Source organism: Drosophila sulfurigaster, chromosome 3 (assembly GCF_023558435.1).
Source record: "Drosophila sulfurigaster albostrigata strain 15112-1811.04 chromosome 3, ASM2355843v2, whole genome shotgun sequence".
NCBI classification, from domain to species: domain Eukaryota; kingdom Metazoa; phylum Arthropoda; class Insecta; order Diptera; family Drosophilidae; genus Drosophila; species Drosophila sulfurigaster.
The window spans coordinates 8,713,485-8,727,909 of NC_084883.1; the positions used below are offsets into that span (position 1 = coordinate 8,713,485).

General features: G+C 32.6%; 6 protein-coding genes and 1 long non-coding RNA gene across 7 annotated transcripts in view; 3 read left to right on the plus strand and 4 right to left on the minus strand.

Annotated features, from left to right (window-relative positions):
* The first annotated feature begins 6 nt into the window (after positions 1-6).
* LOC133840395 (cytochrome P450 4e3-like) overlaps positions 7-14,425 on the plus strand; it is a 51,359-nt gene continuing 36,940 nt past the window's right edge. The window contains exon 1 of the mRNA XM_062272204.1: positions 7-211. Within this exon, the coding sequence (XP_062128188.1) occupies positions 52-211 (160 nt within the window). The 5' untranslated portion in view covers positions 7-51. The remainder of the gene's footprint in view (positions 212-14,425) is intronic.
* Positions 1,308-1,969, minus strand: LOC133840396 (larval cuticle protein III/IV-like). Its single transcript, XM_062272205.1, has 2 exons — positions 1,860-1,969; positions 1,308-1,792 (listed from the first exon to the last, which is right to left on the minus strand). The coding sequence occupies exons 1-2, from the start codon at positions 1,869-1,871 to the stop codon at positions 1,469-1,471; spliced, it is 336 nt and encodes a 111-aa protein (XP_062128189.1). The 5' UTR covers positions 1,872-1,969; the 3' UTR covers positions 1,308-1,468.
* On the plus strand, positions 5,414-6,003 carry LOC133840411 (larval cuticle protein III/IV-like). The gene is made up of 2 exons (XM_062272219.1): positions 5,414-5,521; positions 5,577-6,003. Exons 1-2 carry the CDS (start codon positions 5,510-5,512, stop codon positions 5,895-5,897), a joined length of 333 nt encoding a protein of 110 aa, XP_062128203.1. The 5' UTR covers positions 5,414-5,509; the 3' UTR covers positions 5,898-6,003.
* On the plus strand, positions 8,897-9,550 carry LOC133840412 (larval cuticle protein 4-like). The gene is made up of 2 exons (XM_062272220.1): positions 8,897-8,988; positions 9,055-9,550. The coding sequence occupies exons 1-2, from the start codon at positions 8,977-8,979 to the stop codon at positions 9,373-9,375; spliced, it is 333 nt and encodes a 110-aa protein (XP_062128204.1). The 5' UTR covers positions 8,897-8,976; the 3' UTR covers positions 9,376-9,550.
* Positions 10,814-11,753, minus strand: LOC133840403 (larval cuticle protein 1-like). Its single transcript, XM_062272213.1, has 2 exons — positions 11,575-11,753; positions 10,814-11,515 (listed from the first exon to the last, which is right to left on the minus strand). Exons 1-2 carry the CDS (start codon positions 11,584-11,586, stop codon positions 11,153-11,155), a joined length of 375 nt encoding a protein of 124 aa, XP_062128197.1. The 5' UTR covers positions 11,587-11,753; the 3' UTR covers positions 10,814-11,152.
* LOC133840413 (uncharacterized) lies at positions 12,044-12,607 on the minus strand. Its single transcript, XR_009894182.1, has 2 exons — positions 12,474-12,607; positions 12,044-12,229 (listed from the first exon to the last, which is right to left on the minus strand). It is a non-coding gene; the product is annotated as an uncharacterized LOC133840413 (long non-coding RNA).
* On the minus strand, positions 13,229-14,348 carry LOC133840400 (larval cuticle protein 1-like). Its single transcript, XM_062272210.1, has 2 exons — positions 14,104-14,348; positions 13,229-14,043 (listed from the first exon to the last, which is right to left on the minus strand). The coding sequence occupies exons 1-2, from the start codon at positions 14,113-14,115 to the stop codon at positions 13,675-13,677; spliced, it is 381 nt and encodes a 126-aa protein (XP_062128194.1). The 5' UTR covers positions 14,116-14,348; the 3' UTR covers positions 13,229-13,674.

Consider the following 14,425-nt stretch of genomic DNA (forward strand, 5'->3'; position numbering starts at 1 on the left):
TACTGTGTGCATTTCAAGTTTTAGTTAGTTCGAGTCTTTGAACGCGTTAGAATGTTTCTACTCAGTATCGCGGCAATTGTTTTAATATCGTGTATAGTGCTGTACGGCAAGAGATATGCACGGGTCGTTAGACACATTGACGGACAATTTCCAGGACCAAGAGCCTATCCGATATTCGGCAATTTATTGCAATTGGGTTTTACGCCAGACGGTGAGTGCAAATGTCAACGGTTATCGTTTATGGCGTTTTTTTGTGATTTTTATGATTTCGTGCAGATCTATGCATTCTGACTGGTTTATTTGTGTTAATTGAAGTCAGGTTTTCGATGCTGTCAACTGTAGACTACAAATTATTAATATATTCGTTTATTTAACGCCTTTTGGCATTCAATTTTTGGATCTGGTTGCTATCGTTTTGTGCTATGTGAAACAATTGTTTACCAGTTTAAATCAAGTTTCTCTCATGACTTGGGTGAATGCTAAATGTTTGATAATGTGCACTCTATATAAATATTCTATTTCGTCTTAGAGAATGTTGCTTACTGGTTTCTTCTTTCATTTTTCGGTAGCAAAAATTGAGTTTGTTCTCGATAAGACTGAATTTTTAATCTAAAATATGGAAATGACAGCGTTAAAGATTTACTGAATACGAGTCGAAAGCATACAAACAAATTGATTTGTTTCTTATTTATGTTTATGTGATCGTTATGAATGTACATCGCTTAAAACGGATACAATTTCTACTCGTCATTACTTGATAATTATAATAATAATTGCAATTTTACAAGAAATTAACTCAAAGCAATTAAAAATATGAAAAATCAAAACAAAGTAATTTACTTGACTATTTAATTGCTGATCAACTGACTCAACGGAGCCAGTCATAAAGCAACCGTTGAACCCTCGAACATGAACCATATCTAATAAAGATAACAAGACCCTGTCCAATATGTAGACAATCAACTAATAGAACATGCAATGTGATTGCCAAGCGTCGAAATTCGATCACAAGATCAGGGTCATCCCATATGTGATGAAACTTGTTTTCGCCGTCACGATTTAGTCCAGCCACTGAGCTTAATTTATTTGTTTTAAAATTAGCAAATCATATGCAAACTGAAAGCGAAATTTATATTATTGCCTCATAACCGGTTGGCTTGCTCATAATAAAATACAGTTAGCTTTTTAACGCAATGGATCTTCATGTTTTTGTTTTTTATTTTTTTTTAACATACGTGATCGCCGTTTGTCTGCTCCTAACACGCATTCTTGCTGATTTAAGACTTTCGATTAAAAAAACATTTAACTTTGAATAAGCTTTTAGCAGTTCGCTGCATATATTTTCATAGTTCATTCTTTGCTGCATACTCTAATCTTAATCATAATTGCTTGATATCGAGTTTTCAGTTTCCAGAGAGAGTGGTCCATTTGTACGATCAATTCAGTATCAGTATCTCAATTCATAGCTCTAATACTCCTTGGGGGGGTTAGTTTCGATCCACTTAAGAGCCCTGACGATGGCTTCAGGGATTGGGGGAGGAGTGGGCAGCACGGAACCCTTGGGTTGGTAACCGTTCTCATCGGCAACATATTCCAACCTGACGTGTTCGCCTTCGGGGGAGATCCATTCGAAGCTGCCCTTGATGTTGCCGTGCACATCACCGCTCTCTTGGCGAGCAGATCCGTCGTTCAGGGAAACTTCAGCATCGAAGCCATCAGCGCGCACTTCCTCGGAGCGCCTCTCAACCTCCACAACAGCGGTGACAAGGCAGACAGCTGCGCACAGAACGATCTGAAAGAATTTTGTTAATATTTTGTACTCCTAGTCAGTCCTTGTAATGATCCACTTGAGTACTCACAAGCTTGAACATTTTGAGATTGGGACAGTTGTACAAGGCTGAAACCAAATGTTTACTGATACTTTTCCCTAATCTGGGCCTGACTTTTATACAGATTATTTTCGGAGAAGTTAATACCTGTTTCCTTGCTTTACATATTTTTGTATACATTTTATCATGTTAATGTCTCAAAACGTTTGCAGACTTATAGGGTATTCAAATTAACTTCTGCGACTGCTAATGCTAAAATGCATTAAGTGTGATCTGACAGAACGAGTCCGACTGCATGCTATAACAGGTTATTCCTTTGCAGTTTTTAAAATAAAATCCAGTGAAACAAAATATGAATATTTCAGGCACATCATATTTATTGAAATGTGTTTAGCATATGGGTAATTGTCGCGTGCGACCACCTTTACAGTTAAACATAAAAAACATAATCTAAAACAATTTTGAAAATAAGTGAAAGTTATTCTTAAAGCTTTGGATTATCACTATTTTTAGAGCTAAGATTGATTTTAGAAACTTGTTCTGTTTTACGATAAAATATACATGTAAATTTGTTAATTTTTTGGTTTTGAGTACGAATTTGTTAATTTTTGCAATTATAAGAACACAAAACAAAACGGAAAGATAATTTCAAAACCATTCTTAGCTCTAATTAAAGTAATAATCTAGAGCTATAAGAGTAAGATTTTCTCATTTTTAAAATTTTTTCAGGTTGTGTTTTTTTTTGTTCACTGAAAAGATGGTCGCGACATCCGTCAGAGAATTACCCATTTGCATAATTGCTATAAATAAGTTTCTAACTGTTTTATGTAGAGTCCATTTAACCATATTTCTTTCTATTGCATATCTTGCAAAATGTAGCTAATCAAATTAAATTAGCCATATTTATTCAGACGTCAGAGAAGCGTTAAGTGCAATAAATAATCCACATGACCATAAATTTATATTGCATCAGAAAAACTTGTCATAAGGTCGACCCCTCTAAATATGTATTTTATGTCTTATATAATAAATACAATTTAATTATACATTAATAAAGAACAAGTAAGTCAACATTTGACTGATTTCACGATTTCACTTTCGTTTAGACTACCTAAAGTCTTCAAAACTTGAATTCGTTTCGAATTACTTTAAGATACATTTGCACATATAAAAACTGAATTGAAAAAAAAATGTAAGTGTGCTCGACTGTGAGATACTTGCTAAAGCCAAATAAATTTGTATTGAAATTTAATTATTAATCGATTTATATCTTTAGAACAATCAAATTATTCATTAAGAGTTACCAATAACACAATGACCCATCGGTTATTTAATATTATCCAAAATTATTTATTTATGTCGTCATCGAATAGAAGACTATCTTAAATAATAATATAATAATATAATAATAAAAATAAATCTCAATGTTAGGTGTGGGTACAAAATAAATAAAAGAAAGCCGAGACTTTTCATACTCATACTAATGGAAACATTAAATATTAATATTAAATTTTATGGTTGACCCTATAAATTAAATGTATTTTTGATCAGAAAAATTGAAGAAACCTGAGGGTTACGTGCTATTTAAATTATTACGCTTTCAAGGTAGCATTAGAAAAGTACCATTATTATATTAATCCAAAACTGAACTAATAAAACAAATCATTTATAATTCTTAATTAATCTCATAATTTTTATTTTCCTTTATTGCTTAAACTTGTACATAGAAACATTCATTTTCATTCATTAAAATTACATTGACTTATATTTATGGCTTTAGTTTAAGAGTCGTAATCTTCATCAATGACAATAATAACCCTCGCTTGAGCTTATCTTCAAAATGCCACTATCCTTGCCGGTCTGTATGCCCTCAAAATGATTCCTCTTATTCACTTGACTTTAATTTTTTATTTGGGAAAGTAAGCGCAATCAAAAATTTTTGCAAAGGGTACGAGCTGAAAAAATATTAATAATAATAAAAAAAAAAAATATACATATATATAATAATATTAATAATATATATTATATAAGTTTTTTTTATCATCTCTGATTCATTCACTTTTTGAACTATTTTTTTTTTGGATGCATTAATTTTGAATGCAAATTATTTTTCTTGAGAATTTAGAACAAGTTTAAGGACTTGTTCTCACATCAAGTAACTACCAAACTGATCATTATCCATAGTCCTATAATGTTTGATACTTGAAAAGCGAAAGTTAAGTATAAATGAATAAATTAATTATTTAAAATAAACAATTCAATTCATATCGACTTAAGAGTTTAAACTTGATTTAAGCTGTTTCGGCCACATAATGTTGATGATCTTCCCACTTTCATAATTTACATATACTTTTGATCTAACATCTAGGTATTCAAGAATATCAGGATTTATAAAAGTCACTAAGAGTCTAAACATTATTATGACTGTTAAACCTTGGATATAAGCTGTCATGTTGTTTTGTATTTTTTTGTTTGTATTTAAAAATTGAACTTTTTATTTAAAATAAATAATGCAACGCTGCTCAATTAGCATACTATACAATATATATCCGCTATATCTTATTCACAAAATTGTTTCTTTCTTCTATATATGTATGTAAATGTTGCTATATCTAATTTGATGCACCTGTTTTTGTATACATTACAAAAGTACTTTAATCATATTAATCATTTTAAATTAAAGATTGTAAATCTTTACTGAATATCTTTATCTTATTTGAATTTTGTTTCCTAAATTCCTCCATAGGTAAAATATATTACCGATCAGTTTCACAGCATTCACTGTGCATTCAAACAATAAATTTTTTAATTTTTTGTTCTTACAGAATTTGGTCTAACTAAGCTATTGAACTACTTAAATCTTGGCTACAAGTACCATAAATGGTGTTCAAACGAAAACAAATGAATTGACCGAGCTAAAATATCAAATAGAACGCTCTATATTTGACAATCTTTCAGTAATTAAATCAAACCAAAAATATCAAATAGAACGCGCTATATTTGACAATCTTTCAGTAATATGATATATTTTAACGGTAATACCGGCTTTGCACTGCTTGCAACTTCATTTGGTTGAAGTTTTCTGGCCTGCTTTTTGAAATTTTATTAATTTACGATTTTAATGTTGGTGTTCTTTAATTGCATTAATTTATTTAACTAGAAATTATTAAATTGACTGTTTTCTTATTTTGTAATATTAATCTATCCATGATAGATAATAAAAAACCTTTTTATCTTATTATAGATCATCAGATCGTTTAATATCAATTAAACTTGAGAGATATTGCTTTTCATAATACTGTTACGCTTCTGTTAATGTTCTGTGAACAAACTCAATGTTTCGTTCTTTTAAAATTACACTCTTTTAAAATGAATAATATTCTGTTGTTTTCTTCTCTTCCAAAGACAAAATTATTTACTTAGCTCGAAAGAGTAAAGCATAAATTAACATAAAATGAATATTGAAATGCAACTGCTACAAAAATAATGCAAATGCGTTCAAGTTTCTTGTATACTAAAAACTATTATATCATATATTGTGTAATGCGATTATTTGCATATGCGATTAGGAACAGGTATTATGTTCTTTGGGAAGAAACTGTATAAAAACGAGAGTCAAGATTAAGAGTGGCATCAGTGCACTTTTGGTTTCAACCTTGTACAACTGTCCTAAATTCAAAATGTTCAAGCTTGTGAGTACTCAAGTGGATTGACTAGGAGTACAAATTGTTAACAAAATTCTTTCAGATCGTTCTGTGCGCAGCTGTCTGCCTTGTCACCGCTGTTGTGGAGGTTGAGAAGCGCTCCGAGGAAGTGCGCGCTGATGGCTTCGATGCTGAAGTTTCCCTGAACGACGGATCTTCTCGCCAAGAGAGCGGTGATGTGCACGGCAACATCAAGGGCAACTTCGAATGGGTCTCCCCCGAAGGTGAACACGTCAGGTTGGAATATGTTGCCGATGAGAACGGTTACCAACCCAAGGGTTCCGTGCTGCCCACTCCTCCCCCAATCCCAGAAGCCATCGTCAGGGCTCTTAAGTGGCTCGCAGAAAACCCCCACGAGGAGTAAATTACAATGTAACACAGTGAATTGAACTTACACATGGACTCCTCTCTGAAATTATGCTATGAAATAAATTTGATAAAAATATATGCAATAAACTCATGAAAGCTTATTGAATATGATTGTTTCAACAAATGTTTAAGTCTTCAATGGTATACTTTTGGTACCAAGCTTCAGTTTCTCCATATTTGCTGGGTAAAGGAAACTTTATTTTACTTTCATCAAAAGCTCTGTTTAAATATTTTCAGCAGAATATTTAATTTTATTTGTCGTATCAAACTATTTCTTAAATAATTTAAACAATTTGTATCTGATCGTATCCAAGTAGATACGAGTACTTCTTAGATATTGTTCTTAGGCTGATGTCAGAGTGCGCGCGAGAAGCGAAGCGAAGCGATGCGAGAAGCGATGAGCAAAGCGAGAAGATGTCAGAGTGAGTGCTTTGCGAGAAGCGAGTTACATTGTTATTTTGTAAGGTTTGAAAATAAACGGTAATTAAATCAAAGAATGCAAGAAAACAATTGAAGCGATAAAGCAGGTTACAAACTGCTCTCTCGCTTTGCTCTCGCTTTCTCGCTTGAACTCGCAACTCGCTTCGCTTTCACTCTGACATCTTTCGAGCGATTGCATATGAAAAGGGTTGCAGTGGTTTATCGCTCGTTCTCGCCCAATATTATCGCATCGCTTCTCGCTCGCACTCTGACATCAGCCTTAGTGTATTTACCAAAAATCGTCGCACCAGCTTTAAAATTTGTTATTCGATTTTTTTTTATTTGCGGGGGCGAAAAAAAAAAATTTAATCTGCGTGCAAACATAACAAATGCTGTTCAAAATTATAGCTCTAGTCTCTGATCATACATCGGACATGTCTATATCGTTTCGGCTGTTAACGCTGATAAGTAATAAATATACTTTATAGGATCGGAAATGGCTCCTTCTACCTGTAATTAAATTTTTTTTTATCAGTTAAATTAAAAAAAAAAGTAATGTGTACTTGCTCAGGTGTACGTGTTATTTAAATTTTTACATTTTTTAAGGTAGAATTTGAAAAGTACCATTATTATATTAATCCAAAACTGAACTACTGAAAAACACCGTTTATTATTCTTTTTTTTAATATTGCATTTATAATTCTTAATTCATCTCAACATTTTTTTATTTTGTTTATTGTTTAAGCTTGTACATAGAAAAATTCATTTAACTTTTACGTATTTTTTTTTACATTGTCGTATATTTATGGCTTTTAATCAGATGTCGTAATCACAACCTCATCTCCATCGATGGCAATAATAATGCTCTCACCATCGCTTGAAGTTATCTTCAAAATGCCACTATCTTTGCCTGTCTGTATGCCCTCAAAATGGTAGGGTGGTATATCTGATTCCTCTAATCCTTCCGATTCACTTGGCTTTACTTTTTCAGTTGGGAAAGTTAGTATAGCAATATAGCAAAGAGTACGAGCTGAAAAAAATATTGAATATTTTTTTTTAATATTATTCTCTATTTGGTATAAGTTTTTTGTCATGATTCTTTCACTGCTTGAACTATAAACGCATAACTCAAATAAAATTTGTACCTAACTTATGCAGTCTGTATTGGGAAACTTAATTTATATAGCACTAATTCGAATTGGTTCAGGTTGTCCTAGTTAACACAACAATAGGACAAGAACAAACTTATCACTCAGAAGGTGTCGCCATGTTTTTTTTTATATTTATTGTTATTTATTATTTTGTGCAAGCTGAATGAAACTGCAGTATTAGCTGTATAATACTATTATAATACTTACTGCTTTAAGCATGTTGATTATTGTGCAGTTAGAGAGCGAATACTCTAAATTTTATACAAATTTATGAATTACTCGAAAGAAAGTGATATATATTTTTGGTTGCATCGGAATCCTAACTTTGAATGCAAATTATTTTTCTTGAGAATTTAGAACAAGTTTAAGGTCTTGTTCTCATATCAAGTAACTACTAAACTGATCAATATCCATCGTCCTATAATGTTTGATACTTGAAAAGCGAAAGTTTAGTATAAATTAATAAATTAATTATTTAAAATAACCAATTCAATTCATATCGACTTAAGAGTTTAAACTTGATTTTAGCTGTCTCGGCCACATAATGCTGATAATCTTCCCACTTTCATAATTTACATATACTTTTGATCTCACATTACGGTATTCAAGAATATCAGGATTTATAAAAGTCACTAAGAATCTAAATATTATTTAAGCCTTCGATAAATGCTGTCATGTTTTGTTTTAAATTTTTTTGTTTATATCTAAAAATTGAACTTTTTATTTAAAATATATAATGCAACGCTGCTCAATTAGCATATAATATATATATCCGCTATATCTTATTCACAAATTTTTTTTCTTTCTTTTATATATGTTTGTAAATATTGCTATATATATTAATATGATATATTTTAACGATAATACCACTATCGCACTGCTTGCATCTTCATTTGGTTGAAGTTTTCTGGCTTGTTTAATTGAAATTTTATTATTTTACGATTTTAATGTTGGTGTTCATTAATTGCATTAATTTGTTTAACTAGAAATGATTAAATTGACTTCACTCTTATTTTGAAATATTAATCTATCTATCATAGATAAAAAAAAACTTTTTTTATCTTATTTACGATCCGACATTAAATTTGAGAGATATTGCTTTTCATAATACTGTTACGCTTCTGTTAATGTTCTGTGAACAAACTAAATGTTTCGTTCTTTTAAAATTCCACTCTCTTAAAATGAATAATATTCTGTTGTTTTCTTCTTCTCCAAAGTCAAATAATTTACTTAGCTCGAAAGAGAAAAGCATAAATTAACATAAAATGAATATTGAAATGCAACTGCGACAAAAATAATGCAAATACGTTCAAGTTTCTTGCATACTAAAACCAAATATTATATCATATACATTTGTATTTGTGTAATGCGATTATTTGCATATGCGATTAGGAACAGGTATTATGTTCTTTGGGATGAAACTGTATAAAAACGAGAGTCAAGATTAAGAGTGGCATCAGTGCACTTTTGGTTTCAACCTTGTACAACTGTCCTAAATTCAAAATGTTCAAGCTTGTGAGTACTTTTGAGGCTGCAACGGATCCACTCTGAACCCATCTGACTTAATACACATTTTTACAGCTATTAGTCTGCGCAGCTCTCTGCATCGTCGCTGCTGATGTCGATGTTAAAAGTCGTTCTGAAGATGTACGAGCAGATGGTTTCAATGCTAATCTGGAATTAGATAACGGAGCTGCTCGCCAAGAGAGCGGTGATGTGCATGGCAACATCCAGGGCAGCTTCGAATGGATCTCCCCCGAAGGCGAACACGTCAGGTTGGAATATGTTGCCGATGAGAACGGTTACCAACCCAAGGGTTCCGTGCTGCCCACTCCTCCCCCAATCCCAGAAGCCATCGTCAGGGCTCTTAAGTGGATCGAAAACAACCCCCACGAGGAGTAAAGTACAATGTAACACAGTGAATTGAACTTACAAATCGACTCCTCTCTGAAATTATGCTAAAAAAACAAATTTGATAAAAATATATGCAATAAACTCATGATAGCTTGTTGAATATGATTGTTCCAACCATGATGTTCAAGTCTTTAAGCGATCGATTGTATACTTTTGGTACCAAGCATTAGTCTATCCATAATTGTTGGGTAAACAAAACTATGTTCGATTTTTATCGAAATGTTTATTTAACTAATTTCAGTATAAATTTCAGAAAATTTAAAATTATTTAGTTCTAATATACCACTTGCAGAATATTTTATTTTATTTGCCAACTTTCTTAAAGACTCGTTCGCGATATTTTGGCAAATTTTGTATTTTTTGAACGATATGGTATATTGTGAATATATATGTATATTAATATACCAAATATAGCCTACGGTATATAGTTTTCCGAAGTTTTGCGGTATATTGATTTTGTATATTTAATATAAAATTAATATAGAACTGTTTTACTTATGGGTAGCGACTCGATTGCAGCTTTCTTACTTGTTTTTATTCTAAGACAAATATCGAATGAATCAGTATATCCCTATATACAAAGTATAGAACTTAATATATTTTAGTGTTTTTTTTTTTTTTTAAATATATTTTAACAATATTACCGCCTTTAATTGAAAGAAGATTAATCTCTCATTGTTGAGCAGACTTCCTTGTTCGTTGCTTTTTTTGTGCTATAAATATATAATATTTCGATATAATCAATATAAAAAATATTGTTTGTCTGCTGCTTGACATCCTCGTCTCGCTTCCGGCTATTGACACGCCACACATCAAATTTCTAGTGGTCAAATACGACAACTCGTTTTATGCAGATCAGTGAAGTAACCAGCAAGCTATTCAAAAATATATTATATATGCAATGTCTTGTACCTAAAATATCTCTTAGCATTTTTACACAATTTTTAAAGCGGAATTATTTTACTGTTTCTTGAATAATGAAGACATAAACGACTAATTTGTCTTTGAAAAGCTTTTTAAGCCTTTCGACCATTGTATTTTGTCTGTTTGAGGTGATAAAGATATAAGAGAATATTACCAATTTAAATGATAATAAATACATTTTTTCTATTTTTTTGAATGCAGTTTTACAAGAAGTGTTTATGTGCAAAATGAGAACAGCTAAATAAATACATAACACTTTCAAATAAGCTTTCAATAATTTGAAAAGATTCCAACGATATGTTGGATAAATCTATAACAAAGCTTATAACATAAAAAGATTTAGATGTTCGTTAAGTCAGCCAAACGAACATGACTTTACCGCCTCGGCTCTTGACGATTACTTAGAATACGTTTTGTACTGGGAGATCTCCTGACATAGCTTTCATTATTGAAGTTTAAGACTGTATGTGGTTAGTTTCATATTTAGTCTCAGTGACTGATAAATTTTAAAGTTAGTTCACATATATATTTCGAAAGCTTGTTTCCTTCCATATTCTTGATTTTCAATTGTCTGAACAAAAGAATCAAGCTTAAATAAAGTCTGCCGCGCTGCTTGAAATAATTAACTTGTTTGACGTCAGCATAAGAATGCAAAGTATGCAATTTTAGTTTCTGAATTAACACATAAGAAATACTTTCATATTTTTGCTATTAGCAATTTGCTGTGTGTATTTGTATAGACTTATAAAATAGGGATTCAAGGATGGAAAACATAAATATCAATTGATCATCGTCATCATCGTCCAATAAGTTAGAATTTAACGGTTAGATCACCGAAAGATTATTCCTCTTTCTCTTCCTCGGTCTCCTCCTTCTCAACATAAGGGTGCAGAGCGATCCACTCAAGGGCCTTCTGGATCTCCACTGGAATTGGTGGGGGGGTTGGCAGAACAGCACCAGATGGTTGGTAACCGTTCTCATTAGCCACATAGGTGATCAGGACATGCTCGCCTTCAGGGGAGGTATAGCTGAAGCTGCCCTTGATGTTTCCGTGCTCATCACCCGATCGCTGCTCATTGACACCATTCTTGGTCTCCAGATTGGCCACAAAGCCATCTGCGCGCACATCCTCACTGCGAGCGATAACTTCATCTTCCTCTACTGGGAAGGCTGCGGCCAGGCCGACAATAGCGCAGATCATCAACTGAAATATTAGTCAATTAATTATCCACTCAGAAATCCTTGCTTAGAGTGAGGACTTACGATTTTGAACATTTTGAATATTGTGCAGTTATCGATCGGGAAACCAACTTTGACTGATAATCTAGCTCAACATCGTCTAGCCTTTTATACTTATTTTCGAAACTCATCACGCTTTCGGCTGTAGTGTTCATGCAAACTTAACAAGTTTAATGTTTATAAGCAAACTTGTTTTCTCTACAACTAAATTCTCAGGAGTTCCCGTAAATTCTGAGTAATTTTTATAGTATAATCTAAAAAGCTTTTGCTTAGTTAAGTATACGTATGTATACTGATTGTATAACATAATAGTAACATAATGTTTATCTGAATTTTCTGAATTTACTTTGTTGAAACTTGTATAAAAACATTTGATTAGTTTATTATTTCTGCTGTGTGTCATTTTTCATTTGTCATTTGAATATCATGATGACGTCCAAGATCTTTAGTGTTGGAATACCCATTATGCTTTGGATGCCGCTATGACTGCTGGTTTTCCTTCGACGGCAATTACAACTTTATCGTCCTCGCTTGAGGTTATTTTGAAAATTCCACTGTTTTTGCCAGCCTAAATGCCCTCAAAATGGTAAAGAGGTTCATCTGATTCCTCTGATTCACTTGGCTTTACTTTTTCAGTTGGGAAAGATAGTGTCAACCCAATTATAGCAAAGAGAATGAGCTGTAACCATATTATGTTAAAAATATTAAACATTATATGAATTTTACAAAACAAGAAAAGTCTTATCGTGAAGAAGCGAATGAGAAATCAAAAATTAACCTATTTCACTTGTATTATTATTATTAAATGGTGTGATTTACTTTATATTTTCAAGGTATTTTATTAAATTTTTTTCTTTTATTTTGTAAAGCGAGAAAGAATCTGCAGGATAATCTGATGTGCGCTTCTGGTTAATAATACTTACTGCTTTAAGCATTTTGATTATTATGAAGTTATAGCGCGAACAACAAATGCTTATTCTTTATTCGCTCCGTCAAGCAACAGCCTTTTATACCACTTTTATACCACTCTCTTTTACATTCGACATTTTTATTGCAAATTAGAAAGGTATAATTTTTATACCCGCTACCCATAGGGTAGAAGGGTATTATAAATTTGTGCCGGTAGGAAATGTAACATATGTAACAGGTAGAACGAGGCATCTCCGACCAGTCTGTGTCCGTCTGTGTGTCTGTCCGTCGGTCCGTATGAAACTCTGGATCTCAGAGACTAAAAGAGATAGAGTTATAATTTTTTTTCGACAGCATTTGTTATGTTTGCACGCAGATCAAGTTTGTTTGTATTTAGTATTTTTGCAGCATATTCGGTATATTTTGAGAAAATATATTCTTTTATTCAAAATGGGTAGCAAGTATCTTACAGTCGAGTACACTAGCTTTCTTACTTGTTTTTCCTAAGAATCAAGTAGCTGATAATCAACCTCAATTCTATACGGCGCGATTCTTCCGAAAAAAGAAAGTTTTAATTGAATTAATAAATCTGATATATTTTGGGGTTTGTTGTTCATTATTTAAAATTGCCAATTTAAACTTGATTTTTTTTTAAATATGATTTTACAAGAAGTGTTTATGTGCATAATGAGAACAACCAAATATGTCCGAAACATTTTCAAAATTTGTCGTTAAGTCAGCGAGACGAATGTGACTTTACCGCCTCTGCTATTGACGATTACTAAAAATACGTTTTGTACTGGGAGATCTCCCGACCCAAAGCTTTTATTATTGAAGTTTAATACTAGAGGTGATTAGTTTCAAATTTAGCCTTCAGTGATTGATAAATATTAAAGTTAGTTCACATATATATTTCGTAAGCTTGTTTCCTTCCATATTCTTTTTTTCAATTGCCTGAACAAAAGAATCAAGCTTCAATAAAGACTCCCGCGCTCCTTGAAATAATTAACTTGTTTGACGTCAGCAAAAGAATGCAAAGTATGCAACGTCAGTTTCTGAATTAACACATAAGAAATACTTTCATATTTTTGCTATTAGCAATTTGCTGTATGTATTTGAATAGACTTATAAAATAAGGATTCAAGGATGAAAAACTTAAATATTAATCGATCATCGTCCAATAAGTTAGAATCTAACGGTTAGATCACCGAAAGATTATTCCTCTTTCTCTTCCTCGGTCTCGGTCTCCTCCTTCTCAACATAAGGGTGCAGAGCGATCCACTCAAGGGCCTTCTGGATCTCCACTGGAATTGGTGGGGGGGTTGGCAGAACAGCACCAGATGGTTGGTAACCGATCTCATTAGCCACATAGGTGATCAGGACATGCTCGCCTTCAGGGGAGGTATAGCTGAAGCTGCCCTTGATGTTTCCATGCTCATCACCCGATCGCTGCTCAGTGACGCCATTCTTGGTCTCCAGATTGGCCACAAAGCCATCTGCCCGCACATCCTCACTGCGAGCGATAACTTCATCTTCCTCTACTGGGAAGGCTGCGGCCAGGCCAACAATAGCGCAGATCATCAACTGAAATATTAGTCAATTAATTATCCACTCAGAAATCCTTGCTTAGAGTTGAGGACTTACGATTTTGAACATTTTGAATATTGTGCAGTTATCTATCGGGAAACCAACTTTGACTGATAATCTAGCTCAACATCGTCTAGCTTTTTATACTTATTTTCGAAAGTCATCACATTTTCGGCTGAAGTGCGAATGCAAATTTTTCACACTTAACAGGTTTCATATTTCTAAGCAATCTTGTTTTCTCTATAACTAAATTCTCAGGAGTTTTCGTAAATTCCGAGTAATTTTTATTGTTTAATATAAAAAACATTTACTTAATAAAGTATATGAGGGAAAAATCTAGATTGCCCAATCAAGATTTAAATCTTGTTTCAAAAATGGA